Source organism: Notothenia rossii (genome assembly GCF_949606895.1).
Source record: "Notothenia rossii genome assembly, chromosome: 1".
Lineage (NCBI taxonomy): Eukaryota > Metazoa > Chordata > Actinopteri > Perciformes > Nototheniidae > Notothenia > Notothenia rossii.
The window spans coordinates 4,011,569-4,028,122 of NC_136912.1; the positions used below are offsets into that span (position 1 = coordinate 4,011,569).

The 16,554-nt window shown below is 41.3% G+C and overlaps 1 protein-coding gene across 1 annotated transcript in view; it reads right to left on the reverse strand.

The window, feature by feature from the left end:
- Nucleotides 1-2,301: 2,301 nt before the first annotated feature.
- mfng (MFNG O-fucosylpeptide 3-beta-N-acetylglucosaminyltransferase) overlaps nucleotides 2,302-16,554 on the reverse strand; it is a 45,306-nt gene continuing 31,053 nt past the window's right edge. Inside the window, exons 5-8 of the mRNA XM_079679605.1 lie at nucleotides 13,555-13,640; nucleotides 8,709-8,874; nucleotides 7,918-8,003; nucleotides 2,302-2,822 (exon numbers count right to left, since the gene is read on the reverse strand). Of these exons, the coding sequence (XP_079535731.1) occupies nucleotides 2,771-2,822; nucleotides 7,918-8,003; nucleotides 8,709-8,874; nucleotides 13,555-13,640 (390 nt within the window). The 3' untranslated portion in view covers nucleotides 2,302-2,770. The remainder of the gene's footprint in view (nucleotides 2,823-7,917; nucleotides 8,004-8,708; nucleotides 8,875-13,554; nucleotides 13,641-16,554) is intronic.

Consider the following 16,554-nt stretch of genomic DNA (forward strand, 5'->3'; position numbering starts at 1 on the left):
GTAAGGATTACAGGAACACAGAGAGTTAGGTTTTGCTACTTAGCTAGAATATACCACGTGGAATTACCAGCGTGGTGAAACGACGAACTGGTGAATACTGGATGACGAAAACCGGGTATATAAGCAGGTGTAGTTGAGTAGATGAATCAGGGTGATGAGCAGCAGCTGAGGAGGTGAGTTGGAGGGATTCGTAAGTACGTCAGCCACGCCCAGGCAGGAAGACAGACAGAAAACAAACACAAAACAAAGGGCAACAGAAGGAGGCAGACTGTATATCCTCACAGATTAAGGCTTAAAATACCACAGGAACTGGCTTTGGTTTTTCTAAATGCACATTTGATGCTTTTATAACAACACGTTTACGTTAGGTTGAAGACTCAAATTACCTGTTGGGCCAAAAACTAAAGAAAAAGAAAAGTCTAACCGCTGCTGTTTGTAATGGGTTTATCAAAAGGAGTAAGATACAACCAAAACGTTTATACCTTTTCTAATTATGTATTTTTTAATTGTACGGCTAAAAATGACAAGATAAACAAAGATGTTTGCCAAGTTCCCATATCTGCGACATCAAATTAACGCCAGCTGTCTACCTGTAAGTGATTGTTGTTGTTGGTGCAATATTACAGACATTCGGTCTATCAATGCACCGATGGTTGTGCAAAACATCCTCTAAATGTTCCGTACAGCATGTCCAACACCAGTGTAACACATGTTCATTGGTCACACACCTTTGAAACACTGTTCATCACCTTCCTCTCCCCTTTGAAAAGTATGAATGTAAAAAAGTTTGAATCTGTAACCACCGCAGGGAAATAGATTTTACATCTGCAGCGAGCCGTCGCCTCGCATTCAGCCCTTGTGTTATTTACTCCAAATGTGGGGCTCAGTATTCTGGTGGAGATGGAGAGATGTGTCAGGGCCACACAGTCATTCCTTCACACTCTCCATCCACTTCACACAAGGTCGCCTGCAGCAGCGTATTTGTATTCATCACATCTCAATTCACAGCAAACAAGCTAAACCCGGGGGGTGTCTGGAGGAGTGTCATCTCTCCTCGGTGGATCCCCACACTCACATTCAGTGTGTGAGCATGTCATTGTGAGATTTGTATTCCTGCCCTGGACCTGATCCGTCTAACCTGCATGAGGCTCTGCCTGCAGATGTGTGTGTGTCGTGGTTTTGAATCTACCTGTTTGTACTTCAGTCATTCTTACTCTGTTCGCTTGTTCGTGTTCTTATGAAACTCAGTGCAAGTCAAGACCTACCTACGTTATTAATTGTCTCTCTCATTTCCTAAGCTGCATTTAAAAGGCAGATTGTGGGCGTGACTCTTTCTGTTCGACAGCCAATCACCTGCTGCCGTCAGACTTTTAAACTGTTCTCATTGTTGGGTATGTCTATCTCCTCAGTTTACTCTCGTTATATTCAGGTAGTAATCAAAGAGCAACATCAGTCCGGTTTGATTATTCTCATAACACACGTTTAGTCTTCCCTTCAGCTTTCTTTTCCCCGTCAGGTGGTCAAACCCGTCATTTCGTTTGTGATATTTTCTAACCATTCATTTGAGTTTGGTCTTAACTGACCTTCATTTTTTTTTCGTTCTTATGAAGTTATATTTCGGTTTAGACCTCGCAGCCCATTATTATTTTTCATATGAACAACTATGGGTCCATTTCACATCATAATGGCTTTTTTCGAAAAATCAGAATTCTGACTTTTTGTCCGGAAAACAACGCCTCCAAATAACATGTTTTATTATTTTGACTTCTGATTTTATGGATCTATTTGACATCATCTGATAATGTTTTCCTTGTTGGCATAGTGGGGATCAGGTTTTAATGGAGTCAGTTGTGATCGTCTTTGTGCTTTCAGTCGTTCGTTGTTGTTTTTAATCGAGGTTAAAAATGAGTGGAAGTTCATTTCACTTTCAGGAGTGGCCTTGAAGGAGACGGCACAGCCACTATGGACATGACTGGGCAAACAGAGAGACAGATGGAGGGGTGGAAGACACACACACACACACACACACACACACACACACACACACACACACACACACACACACCTGGGCTAAGTCACATCTCTAATAATTAAGTTTTTATCCTGATAGAAAATGCCTATGACAGCTAGTAGCTTAGCTGCACTGAATTTAATAAGTTTACTTTTTATCGGACCACAAAAAAGTCAATAAAAAGTCAAATAAATTCAGCAAATCTACCTCCTCAAAACCTGACGGCACTTCAGCAGATGTAGCTTCAGTCCGTGTAGCTTAAACCATCACAACATTTGAAACAAACCAAATATAGAAATCTAGTTTTAATAATAGAAATGTGAGTACATTTTTAAAAATATGTACAATTTCGTTTTTGTAAACAAAACAATACGGGATGGAGTTCCAGTAAAAATCTGAAGTGCTGCTTTGTCTTAAGTGCTTCTCTTAATCACAGATCAAATGTTCCAGACAAACAAAACATAGTAAGGACACAAATAACCGCCACAAGCCTGTGTGTTTGTAACTCACAGGTGACCCGTTCATTATCAAGATCCTTTCTTGCGAGTCCACAAGTGTCCATCTGATCTTTTTTAAGCATGTCCAGAGAAACCAGATTTTCCGTCCGAAGCTCATCTCTAGTTTCAGAGTCTTCAATTCTGGTTCCTGCATTTCAAATTGTTCCATCAAATAAAATCCTTCAGACCAATCCCAGTTAAAGTGCGTCACTCAGCTGGATTAGCGATGGTTTCCCCTGTGTGTTGGGAAGTTGGAGTTCTCTCAAGGACACCAGCTGGTGAAAGGATACAGCTTGCAATGGACCGTCTTAAACCTGCAGAGGACAGAAGGGATTACAAATAACTCAGAGGTGAGAGGGATCTTTAAAAGCTTTCTTTAAATATTCCTGACATGTCCATTTTTTTTAAACAGCTGGTTGGTTAGAAGAATATAAATGTCATTTGTGCAATAGTCATTGAACTGTCCAAAACGGAAAGATTAAACAGTTTGAGAAAGGATTTTGAGGGGTTTCTAATTCTTTCATGATAGGGAAAGAGAAGTAACAAACGAACCTGATCAGTCTTGAATCAATGAAATTGTGTTTATGTTTTTTAAATATTCTTTTTGTACATAACAGTATGTGTTAAATGGATATATGTATACAGTGCTTTCCATGTCTTTGCACATATGATTTGTACCATATGTACCTACTTTGGACTTGCACTTGCACACACACATTTAGATGTATTTTTCATATCCAAAATGACTCATTTATGTAAACTATTGTTGATATGTTATTGCATGAACTCTTGGCTGTGCGATCCTGTGTTTCAATCGTATTCCTGTTTCTGCTTAAACGCCTGCATTTCCTTACGGGGATCAATAAAGATTTATTTCATCTTATCCTTGTGACTCCTCAAAGCACTTTTACATATACACACATTCATTCAGAGGCTGCCGTACATTCAAGGTGCCGTTTAGTCTCAGGGGAGACATTCACACACATTCACACACCAATGTGAAACGCCATTGGGAGCAATTTGGGGTTTAGTATTTTGCCAAGGACACTTTGACATTAGTCAGGGGACAGGGACACACGACCGCCAGTATAACTTTATTTTAAGCATGTGCAGCTTTTTTAAGTCAGTCTGCATCGACCCTAAAAAGGTGGTTTTCCGTTCCAACGTAGAACAAGTTTTGGAGACAATTGAACAAAGAAAAAGGTCAATTATGTGTATTATTCTCGTCTCTTCAACAAAGCAGAGGTTACAGTGGATGTATGTCATATTGGAGTTTATTTCTTGTGAAATCTGTTTCCATTGCACTTTATCCCATTTTGATTTTAAAAAACTTGTTTGAGATATCTCCCGATTTTTCGATATTTTCTACATTTCTACTCAAGTTTTCTTATAAGCATTTTGAAAATTGGTAACAATAGTTTAATCAGATCCGAGTAGCCTTTTAAATGAATGCTCATTTTCAGGCTCATATCAGTATGTCTCTACTTTAAAGAGTCCTCCTGCTGATGTTCAGGTGTATATCAGTATGTAGTGTCTCTACTTTAAAGAGTCCTCTCCTGCTGATGTTCAGGTGTATATCAGTATGTAGTGTCTCTACTTTAAAGAGTCCTCTCCTGCTGATGTTCAGGTGTATATCAGTATGTAGTGTCTCTACTTTAAAGAGTCCTCTCCTGCTGATGTTCAGGTGTATATCAGTATGTAGTGTCTCTACTTTAAAGAGTCTTCTCCTGCTGATGTTCAGGTGTATATCAGTATGTAGCGTCTCTACTTTAAAGAGTCCTCTCCTGCTGATGTTCAGGTGTATATCAGTATGTAGTGTCTCTACTTTAAAGAGTCCTCTCCTGCTGATGTTCAGGTGTATATCAGTATGTAGTGTCTCTACTTTAAAGAGTCCTCTCCTGCTGATGTTCAGGTGTATATCAGTATGTAGTGTCTCTACTTTAAAGAGTCCTCTCCTGCTGATGTTCAGGTGTATATCAGTATGTAGTGTCTCTACTTTAAAGAGTCCTCTCCTGCTGATGTTCAGGTGTATATCAGTATGTAGTGTCTCTACTTTAAAGAGTCCTCTCCTGCTGATGTTCAGGTGTATATCAGTATGTAGTGTCTCTACTTTAAAGAGTCCTCTCCTGCTGATGTTCAGGTGTATATCAGTATGTAGTGTCTCTACTTTAAAGAGTCCTCTCCTGCTGATGTTCAGGTGTATATCAGTATGAAGTGTTTCTACTTTAAAGAGTCCTCCCCTGCTGATGTTCAGGTGTATATCAGTATGTAGTGTCTCTACTTTAAAGAGTTCTCTACTGCTCATGTTCAGGTGTATATCAGTATGTAGTGTCTCTACTTTAAAGAGTCCTCTCCTAATGATGTTCAGGTGTATATCAGTATGTAGTGTATCTACTTTAAAGAGTCCCTCCTGCTGATGTTCAGGTGTATATCAGTATGTAGTGTCTCTACTTTAAAGAGTCCTCTCCTGCTGATGTTCAGGTGTATATCAGTATGTAGTGTCTCTACTTTAAAGAGTCCTCTCCTGCTGATGTTCAGGTGTATATCAGTATGTAGTGTCTCTACTTTAAAGAGTCCTCTCCTGCTGATGTTCAGGTGTATATCAGTATGTAGTGTCTCTACTTTAAAGAGTCCTCTCCTGCTGATGTTCAGGTGTATATCAGTATGTAATGTCTCTACTTTAAAGAGTCCTCTCCTGCTGATGTTCAGGTGTATATCAGTATGGAGTGTCTCTACTTTAAAGAGTCCTCTCCTGCTGATGTTCAGGTTTATATCAGTATGTAGTGTCTCTACTTTAAAGAGTCCTCTCCTGCTGATGTTCAGGTGTATATCAGTATGTAGTGTCTCTTTTTAAAGAGTCCTCTCCTGCTGATGTTCAGGTGTATATCAGTATGTAGTGTCTCTACTTTAAAGAGTCCTCTCCTGCTGATGTTCAGGTGTATATCAGTATGTAGTGTCTCTACTTTAAAGAGTCCTCTCCTGCTGATGTTCAGGTGTATATCAGTATGTAGTGTCTCTACTTTAAAGAGTCCTCTCCTGCTGATGTTCAGGTGTATATCAGTATGAAGTGTTTCTACTTTAAAGAGTCCTCTCCTGCTGATGTTCAGGTGTATATCAGTATGTAGTGTCTCTACTTTAAAGAGTCCTCTCCTGCTGATGTTCAGGTGTATATCAGTATGTAGTGTCTCTACTTTAAAGAGTCCTCTCCTGCTGATGTTCAGGTGTATATCAGTATGTAGTGTCTCTACTTTAAAGAGTCCTCTCCTGCTGATGTTCAGGTGTATATCAGTTTGTAATGTCTCTACTTTAAAGAGTCCTCTCCTGCTGATGTTCAGGTGTATATCAGTATGGAGTGTCTCTACTTTAAAGAGTCCTCTCCTGCTGATGTTCAGGTTTATATCAGTATGTAGTGTCTCTACTTTAAAGAGTCCTCTCCTGCTGATGTTCAGGTGTATATCAGTATGTAGTGTCTCTACTTTAAAGAGTCCTCTCCTGCTGATGTTCAGGTGTATATCAGTATGTAGTGTCTCTACTTTAAAGAGTCCTCTCCTGCTGATGTTCAGGTGTATATCAGTATGTAGTGTCTCTACATGTTTCCATGCTTTAATGTTTAAAAAGCTCTTTATTTTTCTCATACTGTCTGTGCTGCAGCACCTCTTTTCACCCTCTGTCTGAAACCAGAGCCCAGTCTGCTCTGATCGGTCAACCGCTTAGAAATGTCCCACCCCTTTGCCTATCACATACAATGTCTTGGAACTCTAGCCAATAGAAGTGCGAGTGTTACACGGTGATGGCACTATAATCCTGAGGTAAACAGAGGAGTCCAATGGAGGCGAACACGGGGATTTTAGGCTTAATAGGGCCTTTTTTAACGTTATAGGAAATAGCTCTGTAGCTAATTCCCAATCCAGATATAATGTATTATCCACAGTGTGAGTCTGGGGACAATAAGTTACTGTGACTTTGTGTCGTCCTCTCAGCAGCCGGTGATACAGATGATCCACCAAAGGAGGGAAAGCTCAAGCAGCTAAAAATAGCCCGGCAGAGCGTCTAATGAATATCTCAGACAGTAATATCATCACACTGGAATATTTAGGCTTCTTTATGGTTTTTACCCCCGGCAAGGAGACCATTGTTCTGTTATTAGTTTCTCTAAAATCTTAAAAAAGAGTTTTGTGATTAGAATTGGTGGAGAGTAAGTTGTGGAATAAATGATTAGCTTGTTGTTTGGATCCTGGAACATTTTAGAGGTCCCGTGTCTTGGCCATTATAATTCCATTGTTGAGGTCTGAGAATGCTGCGTGGGGTCTGGGTGCCGTGTTGGCGGGACGTTGCGCGGCTCTCTGCTGTGAGGAGGGGACAGTGTGAGCTGGGTTCATTTCCTGGTTGCTGCGTGGGGTCTGCGAGACAGCGCAAATGGACCCGGGAAGGGGGGGGGGGTGCTGAGGGGGCTGCAGCACCCCCATCTGCGAGGCTCCACTTGCAGTTTACATGCATAAAAAGCTACATAACACACAAGGGGACGGGGGTATAACCGGAAAAGCATGACATGGGACATTTAAGGACTAGATTCTATAATCTGCATTTCTGACCTAGTCTGCTTTTATTATCATTACAGCCCAGTTCTGCTTTGGTTTTAAATGATTTCTTAACATTTGAAGATATATTCTTTTCTGATATTATTCTATATTTCATATTGAACGGGAAACATGTGAAAAACTTGCCATCTTTGTGTATCCCTATGTAAAAAATGAATTCTCATTTATTTGACCCTCCTCAACAGTGACAGACAATCAGACTGTCGCAACTTAGCTTTTAGATGTTCTCATTATTTAATATTGATAGCATTTTCTTACAATATTCTTATCTGAATGAGTTTAGTAATGCTATTTGCAAATCATAGTTTATATTCTGTAACATTCTTGACCTGATTTCTGGAAAGATCTAAATGAATTTCAATAGATATACCCGGGGTAACAAGATGAGATGTCAAGAAGAAAAAATGCTCTGTTTAGAAACCAACTGTGATGGCAGGCTATGCACCTATGTTTCGGTGTGTGGCGTTAAATCACCACTTGTTGCTTTGACAGCGCTTTAAAAGTGTGTTTGCGTGATATTTTAGGAGCTGAGGAGAGAAGAAACTGTTCTCTACTGTTTCCAAACTCATATATAAAGAATAGAGATATTCAGGGGAAATGGAAATATGACTGCTCTGGTTGATTGTATTGAAGTCTGAGAAAATTAGACTTACTTCTCACTCGCTCATTCGTTCACTCAGTAGTAGTCCCTAAAGAGTTTATAGTGTCAACCTCTACTTTCAAGACTTCTTCGATACAGCATGATGTTGATTTAGTAAATGATCATCCCATTTTTAAATTAAACGATAAGTTCATGGAGAGTCAGACGAACCTGGAGGGGTCTTTCTCTTTAGAGAAACTTCCTTTCACCTCGATGCTGATCATCTTGTTCTCAAACATCCCATAGCTCAGTGTCACCTGTGGAGACACACACACACACACACACACACACACACACACACACACACACACACACACACACACACACACACACACACACACACACACACACACACACACACACACACACACACACACACACACACACACACACACACACACACACACACACACACACACACACACACACAGTAAGATTCTTATTTGCTAGTCCTGGGTAAGTCAAGGGATAAGTAAAAGTCTTGAAATGTTGTTGTGTTTAAAATAATCTTCTGTGCATTACCTTTTATGTTAGCTAAAACAAACTCGCCAAATGTGATCTCTGTAGCTGATTCAAACGTGTATTGCTGCAGCTAGCTACTCATTGGAGTATGTCTCTGATGTGTTTGAATAATGCCGGACTGGATTACCTTTTAATTTTTTTCCAATGACCGATACAAATTGTATTCGAAGAGTATTTGAACATGACCAACGATTGCTGTTTTCTAGTAATTTACATTTGTCTTAAATTATACAGTTCTGTTTGTTATGTAGATTGTGAATGTTCATCGACGTGTCTGTCTGTCTGTCTGTCTGTCTGTCTGTCTGTCTGTCTGTCTGTCTGTCTGTCTGTCTGTCTGTCTGTCTGTCTGTCTGTCTGTCTGTCTGTCTGTCTGTCTGTCTGTCTGTCTGTCTGTCTGTCTGTGTGTGTGTGTGTGTGTGTGTGTGTGTGTGTGTGTGTACCTGGTGCTGTATGCTCCTGTGGCTGATGAGCAGCAGGTTCTCCAGGTGAGAGTGGAACAGCGGACAGTGGACCATGGAGACGCCGAGCATCTTCTCCACGATGAAGCCCACCGTGCAGTCGTCAGGGAGACGGATCCTCGCCGACGTCAGCTCAAACCGCGAGCCGCTAAAACACACACGGACAAATGTCGGGAAAATTAACCAAAATATGCAAATGAATGCTTACTGCTGTGTTTATTGTATTTTTGTATCTCTGGCACAACAATTTCCTTCGGGATGAATAAAGTCTTATCTTACTGCCATGCTGCTGTGCAATTATTAGAATACTAGAGTAGGTGGCTTGAATCCTCCAGTCTTTAAAAACATGTATTTTTATTATTTATTCGATAGAAATATGCCATTTGTGATTGCTTCATGTGTTTACGTGAGTCAGGTTAATTCAGATCTGGGACGCCATGTTGAAATTGATTGCAGAATGATAGATGTAATGCTATCTTTAGAACTCCTCAGATCATATACCATCGTGGGGGTGCGCTCACGTGATTGGTTGAACATAAAGGAGACATCTGATTGGCTGCAGTTAGTTCCTTGTTGAAAGAAATGCATTTTTGACTATGGCGACGTCAAGGCTGTCTCAAAACTCCCCAAAACAAACTAAAATCAGTTTGTAAAGGAATCAGGTGTAAGGGTTTGTATCGTAACAACATCCAAATATATTTTTTAAACTAAATTGTGAATATGGCAGATTTCTAGAACAGTAATGTAAAACTAAAAATATGTATGTGCCGATCAGAAATATATTTGTGAAACGTATTTGTATACATGTAGATGTGTTGTACATACATATAAATCATGATTAACATGGTCATGGTGTAGTGATGATAAATTCACAGACTGTACCTTTAAGTTCTCATCGTTCGGGAGAAGTTTTCCAGAATATAATACAAAACAAAACTGCCTTCCAGCCCAGAAGGATAATGTTGCACATTTTGCATGTTGTGGCCCATTAACTATTTATTGCATGTACTTTATTGCTGACCTTTTCCAAAGAACATTGTAAATTCTCAGATTGATTTCTCTTGCTTCTGGCCCTGGGCGGCCATTATTCTCCGATCTTTTAAAGCAGTATAAATAGAAACTTGCAGAGACCTGAAACTTCCTTCAGACTAGTGATTCATCACCGTAAACTTTAGTCAGCTTTATTTTTGCTTGGTCAATGTGATGCTGCTCGTAAACACAGCTGGGTGTAAAGAGAAATGTCTGGAAAACGGTGGTGCATTCAAGTGTTTGCAGGAAACGGTGACTTTGAAGGTAAAGCCATTTGCAGGAGGCCTTTGAAATTATGTATTGTGTGACATCAATGTTCACTTATTTTCTAGATACTCAAATCTAAAATGATTGAGTATCAGCTTTGTTACTGAGTGACTGTGACACAGTGGCGAACCGTCAGGGGCTTCAAGGCGTTCAGAGAATACCCTGGAACACTCAGAAAAAACAAACAAAAAATCAATTTAATTATATAAATAAAATGTATATTAAATGAGAATGGTATCTGTGTTGTTGATCTGTAATATCACAGTGTTACGTTGATTTGTTTGTCCTTCTCGGACCATGCACTACGCATTTCAGTGGTTTTGTGTTAGAAAAGAAAGCAACCAATCAGATCTTGTTCTGGGTCTCTGGGTAGAATATCCTTGCACCAAGGTATTCTACATCCTTGATCGAATGCCCAGGCCGTTGCACTGAATGAGAGCGGACGTTTGGACTGACAGTTTGATCAACCAATCATATATTGATTTGTAGCCAATGGGCGTGTTCTTTCAGAGTTCCCCTCGGTTCCAGGTTACTCTAGAAGGCCCGCTAGTTCACTGGCTCGAGACAGAGGATCTAGATGAATGCCGTTTTAATATTTTTAACGTTGAAATGACAAGTGCAACAGGTGAAGATGAAGTTGTTGCGGAATTGTTGTGAGTACCCTTTTCAAGACGATAATTCAGTGAAAAGACGGATATTATAACGTCCAGGGGGGGTGGGGGGGTGTCTACAGAAGGTCCAGTTGTGATAGACATGGTTCGCCACTGCTGTTACATCATGTGGTCAGAAATAAATAAATAAAACAAATAAGGTAGATTGTGTTGATTAATTGTGCATTTAATGTGCAACTTTATTTTAAAGAAGTGATGGAGCTTGCACCTTAATCTATTAATAAGTGTCTCTACTTTAAAGAGTCCTCTCCTGCTGATGTTCAGGTGTATATCAGTATGTAGTGTTTCTACTTTAAAGAGTCCTCTCCTGCTGATGTTCAGGTGTATATCAGTATGTAGTGTCTCTACTTTAAAGAGTCCTCTCCTGCTGATGTTCAGGTGTATATCAGTATGTAGTGTCTCTACTTTAAAGAGTCCTCTCCTGCTGATGTTCAGGTGTATATCAGTATGTAGTGTTTCTACTTTAAAGAGTCCTCTCCTGCTGATGTTCAGGTGTATATCAGTATGTAGTGTCTCTACTTTAAAGAGTCCTCTCCTGCTGATGTTCAGGTGTATATCAGTATGTAGTGTCTCTACTTTAAAGAGTCCTCTCCTGCTGATGTTCAGGTGTATATCAGTATGTAGTGTCTCTACTTTAAAGAGTCCTCTCCTGCTGATGTTCAGGTGTATATCAGTATGTAGTGTCTCTACTTTAAAGAGTCCTCTCCTGCTGATGTTCAGGTGTATATCAGTATGTAGTGTCTCTACTTTAAAGAGTCCTCTCCTGCTGATGTTCAGGTGTATATCAGTATGTAGTGTCTCTACTTTAAAGAGTCCTCTCCTGCTGATGTTCAGGTGTATATCAGTATGTAGTGTCTCTACTCTAAAGAGTCCTCTCCTGCTGATGTTCAGGTGTATATCAGTATGTAGTGTCTCTACTTTAAAGAGTCCTCTCCTGCTGATGTTCAGGTGTATATCAGTATGTAGTGCCTCTACTTTAAAGAGTCCTCTCCTGCTGATGTTCAGGTGTATATCAGTATGTAGTGTCTCTACTTTAAAGAGTCCTCTCCTGCTGATGTTCAGGTGTATATCAGTATGTAGTGTCTCTACTTTAAAGAGTCCTCTCCTGCTGATGTTCAGGTGTATATCAGTATGTAGTGTCTCTACTTTAAAGAGTCCTCTCCTGCTGATGTTCAGGTGTATATCAGTATGTAGTGTCTCTACTTTAAAGAGTCCTCTCCTGCTGATGTTCAGGTGTATATCAGTATGTAGTGTCTCTACTTTAAAGAGTCCTCTCCTGCTGATGTTCAGGTGTATATCAGTATGTAGTGTCTCTACTTTAAAGAGTCCTCTCCTGCTGATGTTCAGGTGTTTATCAGTATGTAGTGTCTCTACTTTAAAGAGTCCTCTCCTGCTGATGTTCAGGTGTATATCAGTATGTAGTGTCTCTACTTTAAAGAGTCCTCTCCTGCTGATGTTCAGGTGTATATCAGTATGTAGTGTCTCTACTTTAAAGAGTCCTCTCCTGCTGATGTTCAGGTGTATATCAGTATGTAGTGTCTCTACTTTAAAGAGTCCTCTCCTGCTGATGTTCAGGTGTATATCAGTATGTAGTGTCTCTACTTTAAAGAGTCCTCTCCTGCTGATGTTCAGGTGTATATCAGTATGTAGTGTCTCTACTTTAAAGAGTCCTCTCCTGCTGATGTTCAGGTGTATATCAGTATGTAGTGTCTCTACTTTAAAGAGTCCTCTCCTGCTGATGTTCAGGTGTATATCAGTATGTAGTGTCTCTACTTTAAAGAGTCCTCTTCTGCTGATGTTCAGGTGTATATCAGTATGTAGTGTCTCTACTTTAAAGAGTCCTCTCCTGCTGATGTTCAGGTGTATATCAGTATGTAGTGTCTCTACTTTAAAGAGTCCTCTCCTGCTGATGTTCAGGTGTATATCAGTATGTAGTGTCTCTACTTTAAAGAGTCCTCTCCTGCTGATGTTCAGGTGTATATCAGTATGTAGTGTCTCTACTTTAAAGAGTCCTCTCCTGCTGATGTTCAGGTGTATATCAGTATGTAGTGTCTCTACTTTAAAGAGTCCTCTCCTGCTGATGTTCAGGTGTATATCAGTATGTAGTGTCTCTACTTTAAAGAGTCCTCTCCTGCTGATGTTCAGGTGTATATCAGTATGTAGTGTCTCTACTTTAAAGAGTCCTCTCCTGCTGATGTTCAGGTGTTTATCAGTATGTAGTGTCTCTACTTTAAAGAGTCCTCTCCTGCTGATGTTCAGGTGTATATCAGTATGTAGTGTCTCTACTTTAAAGAGTCCTCTCCTGCTGATGTTCAGGTGTATATCAGTATGTAGTGTCTCTACTTTAAAGAGTCCTCTCCTGCTGATGTTCAGGTGTATATCAGTATGTAGTGTCTCTACTTTAAAGAGTCCTCTCCTGCTGATGTTCAGGTGTTTATCAGTATGTAGTGTCTCTACTTTAAAGAGTCCTCTCCTGCTGATGTTCAGGTGTATATCAGTATGTAGTGTCTCTACTTTAAAGAGTCCTCTCCTGCTGATGTTCAGGTGTATATCAGTATGTAGTGTCTCTACTTTAAAGAGTCCTCTCCTGCTGATGTTCAGGTGTTTATCAGTATGTAGTGTCTCTACTTTAAAGAGTCCTCTCCTGCTGATGTTCAGGTGTTTATCAGTATGTAGTGTCTCTACTTTAAAGAGTCCTCTCCTGCATGCATACAACCTACACACTACAGGGAAGGGAAAAAACCCAAATGCATAATAAAACCTCTTTATATTATTGCATGTACTTTGTTATAGAGTGTCTGACTGCCTAGTCTGGACATGTTGTCCTTTATAAAGACATTGTATGGAGCTTCAGTTATTACCCGGCCCATGGAGCCATCTTCTCCGCCAGCCTGCGACTCAGACAGAACCCGGCTCCTCCTGTAGCGAACCAGAACCTCACCTCTCTCTGAGGGACCACACACACACACACACACACACACACACACACACACACACACACACACACACACACACACACACACACACACACACACACACACACACACACACACACACACACACACACACACACACACACACACACACACACACACACACACACACACACCACACACACACCACACACACACACACACACACAATTACAGATGTGTAATTATGCATATTTAGGGAAACCAAAAGTACATATTGGTGCTTTTAAACTAAACCCCATTCCTTGTTTCTACGAACGATGAAAGGGAAGGTGGGTCAAACGTATATCTAATGGATGTTAATTTGAGGCATTAAACCTGCAATGAAGTCTTTTTCATTTCACTTGAAAAGGGGTTATTTGTGTGTCTGTTTATCTTCTCGTAAATCTTGATACTTTCCACGTCAATCCAGAAACAAGTCACTCGGGAATAGAAACAAATCCTCAAAATACAATATGTTTGCACAGAAACAAATACACAGAGCAGTAAATGGGAATATTTCACTGATTTAACTGCAGTCTGTTTCACTGGCAAACACAAACAATGTCTGTAACAGATCAAACACACTTTCTCATATCTCTTCCCCTTCAGACTTGTTTTGAGTTCTTTTTCCAAACCCCCTGATATGAGTTTATCAGTAACTCTGTGCCTTTTCTCCAGCAGCTGTTTGTGTTTTATTTAAAGCAGTAAACTCTGCTAGTCAGATGGAGTGTATGAGGCAGGCAGTAAATACACAACAAATGAGTGACAATGGGTTCCTTTCCTTTCTCTATACTCCCTTAATTCTCCCTGTCATTCCTCCTTATTCTGTTCCCTTTAATGTTACACTCTTTATTTCAATTACTTCTCCTTTTTTCTACCAACTGTTTCTGTTTCCTTTTCTTTCCATCCTTTTTCCTTTTCTCTCATTTTCCTAACATCTTATAATTTCCTTTCTTTAGTTTCCCGTTTCCTGTGCTTTTGTTTCACCTGTGTCATTCCCATTCATCCTCCACTATTCCTTATTTATTTTATTAAAGGACAATCCTTTCCTTCCTTTCCTTTCCTTTTCTCCCTTTCCTTTCCTTCCTTTCCTTTCCTTTCCTTTCCCAACATGTAGTTCCTTCGCTTTGAATTCTTACTTTCTTGTTAAGTTATTTTCTCTCCGTTCCTTTTGCCTTGCCATTCTCTTCCTCCTTCCTGCTCGCATCTAAGTTGGTCGACACGTGCAAATGCACTTCAACGGCCAAAAACACTTCCATTCGCAGAAACAAGTTGCAGCTTCAGAAACGATGCAGATATAAAACACAAATGTGTCAAAACATATTCAAATGAAGAAACAACACATTCAGCAACTTGAGAAAACATGCGCAGCGCTTACTAAAAGCTACAGAAACCAAACACTGCTAATACAAAACGCTGAAGAAGCTCAAACACAACGGAGACCAGGGGACACTAAAGGGTGACGGACACAGCTGGGAGACCTGGGGACACTAAAGAGTGACGCACACAGCTGGAGACCAGGGGACGCTAAAGAGTGACGCACACAGCTGGGAGACCAGGGGACACTAAAGAGTGACGGACACAGCTGGAGACCAGGGGACACTAAAGAGTGGGCTGGAGCTCTTGGTGACGTTCAGGATTATAAAGCTCGAAAACTGTCTCCCAGCGGTGTGCGTCACTCTTTAGTGTCCCCTGGTCTCCCAGCTGTGTGCGTCACTTTTTAGTGTCCCCTGGCCTCCCAGCGGTGTGCGTCACTCTTTAGTGTCCCCTGGTCTCCCAGCTGTGGGCGTCACTCTTTAGTGTCCCCTGGTCTCCCAGCTGTGTGCGTCACTCTTTAGTGTCCCCTGGTCTCCCAGCGGTGTGTGTCACGCTTTAGTGTCCCCTGGTCTCCCAGCTGTGCGCGTCACTCTTTAGTGTCCCCTGGTCTCCAGCTGTGTGCGTCACTCTTTAGTGTCCCCTGGTCTCCGTTGTGTGCGTCACTTTTTAGTGTCCCCTGGTCTCCAGCTGTGTGCTTCACTCATTAGTGTCCCCTGGTCTCCCAGCTGTGTGCGTCACTGTTTAAGTGTCCCCTGGTTTCCGTTGCGTGTGTCACTTTTTAAGTGTCCCCTGGTTTCCGTTGTGTGTTTCACTTTTTGGTGTCCCCTGGTCTCCCAGCGGTGTGCGTCACTCTTTAGTGTCCCATGGTCTCCCAGCTGTGTGCGTCACTCTTTAGTGTCCCATGGTCTCCCAGCGGTGTGTGTCACTCTTTAGTGTCCCATGGTCTCCCAGCTGTGTGCGTCACTCTTTAGTGTCCCCTGGTCTCCCAGCGGTGTGCGTCACTCTTTAGTGTCCCCTGGTCTCAGAGCTGTGCGCGTCACTCTTTAGTGTCCCCTGGTCTCCAGCTGTGTGCATCACTCTTTAGTGTCCCCTGGTCTCCCAGCTGTGTGTGTCACTCTTTAGTGTCCCCTGGTCTCCCATCTGTGTGCGTCACTCTTTAGTGTCCCCTGGTCTCCCAGCTGTGTGCGTCACTCTTTAGTGTCCCCTGGTCTCCCAGCTGTGTGCGTCACTCTTTAATGTCCCCTGGTTTCCGTTGTGTGCGTCACTTTTTGGTGTCCCCTGGTTTCCGTTGTGATTGCAGCTCCTTGCAGCGATTTACATTTGCAGCACGTTTCTCCGTATAGAAATGTTGTGGACCGTACCACCGTACTCTTCGACCTCTCAGCCTCACAATAGTGACAGGAAATCGAAAAAAGATAGCCAGCGAGATGTAGGAAAACAAGAAGAGGATACTGAGAGTGAGTCTGACATTCGTTCTGTTTTCTTCATCACAAATCCAACCCTGGCGAATAGGAGGAGAAAAGCAAAGTGGATGAGAGTGATGGGAACAGAGGAAAAAGGAGTAAGGGAGGAGAGAGTTAGCGAACGAAG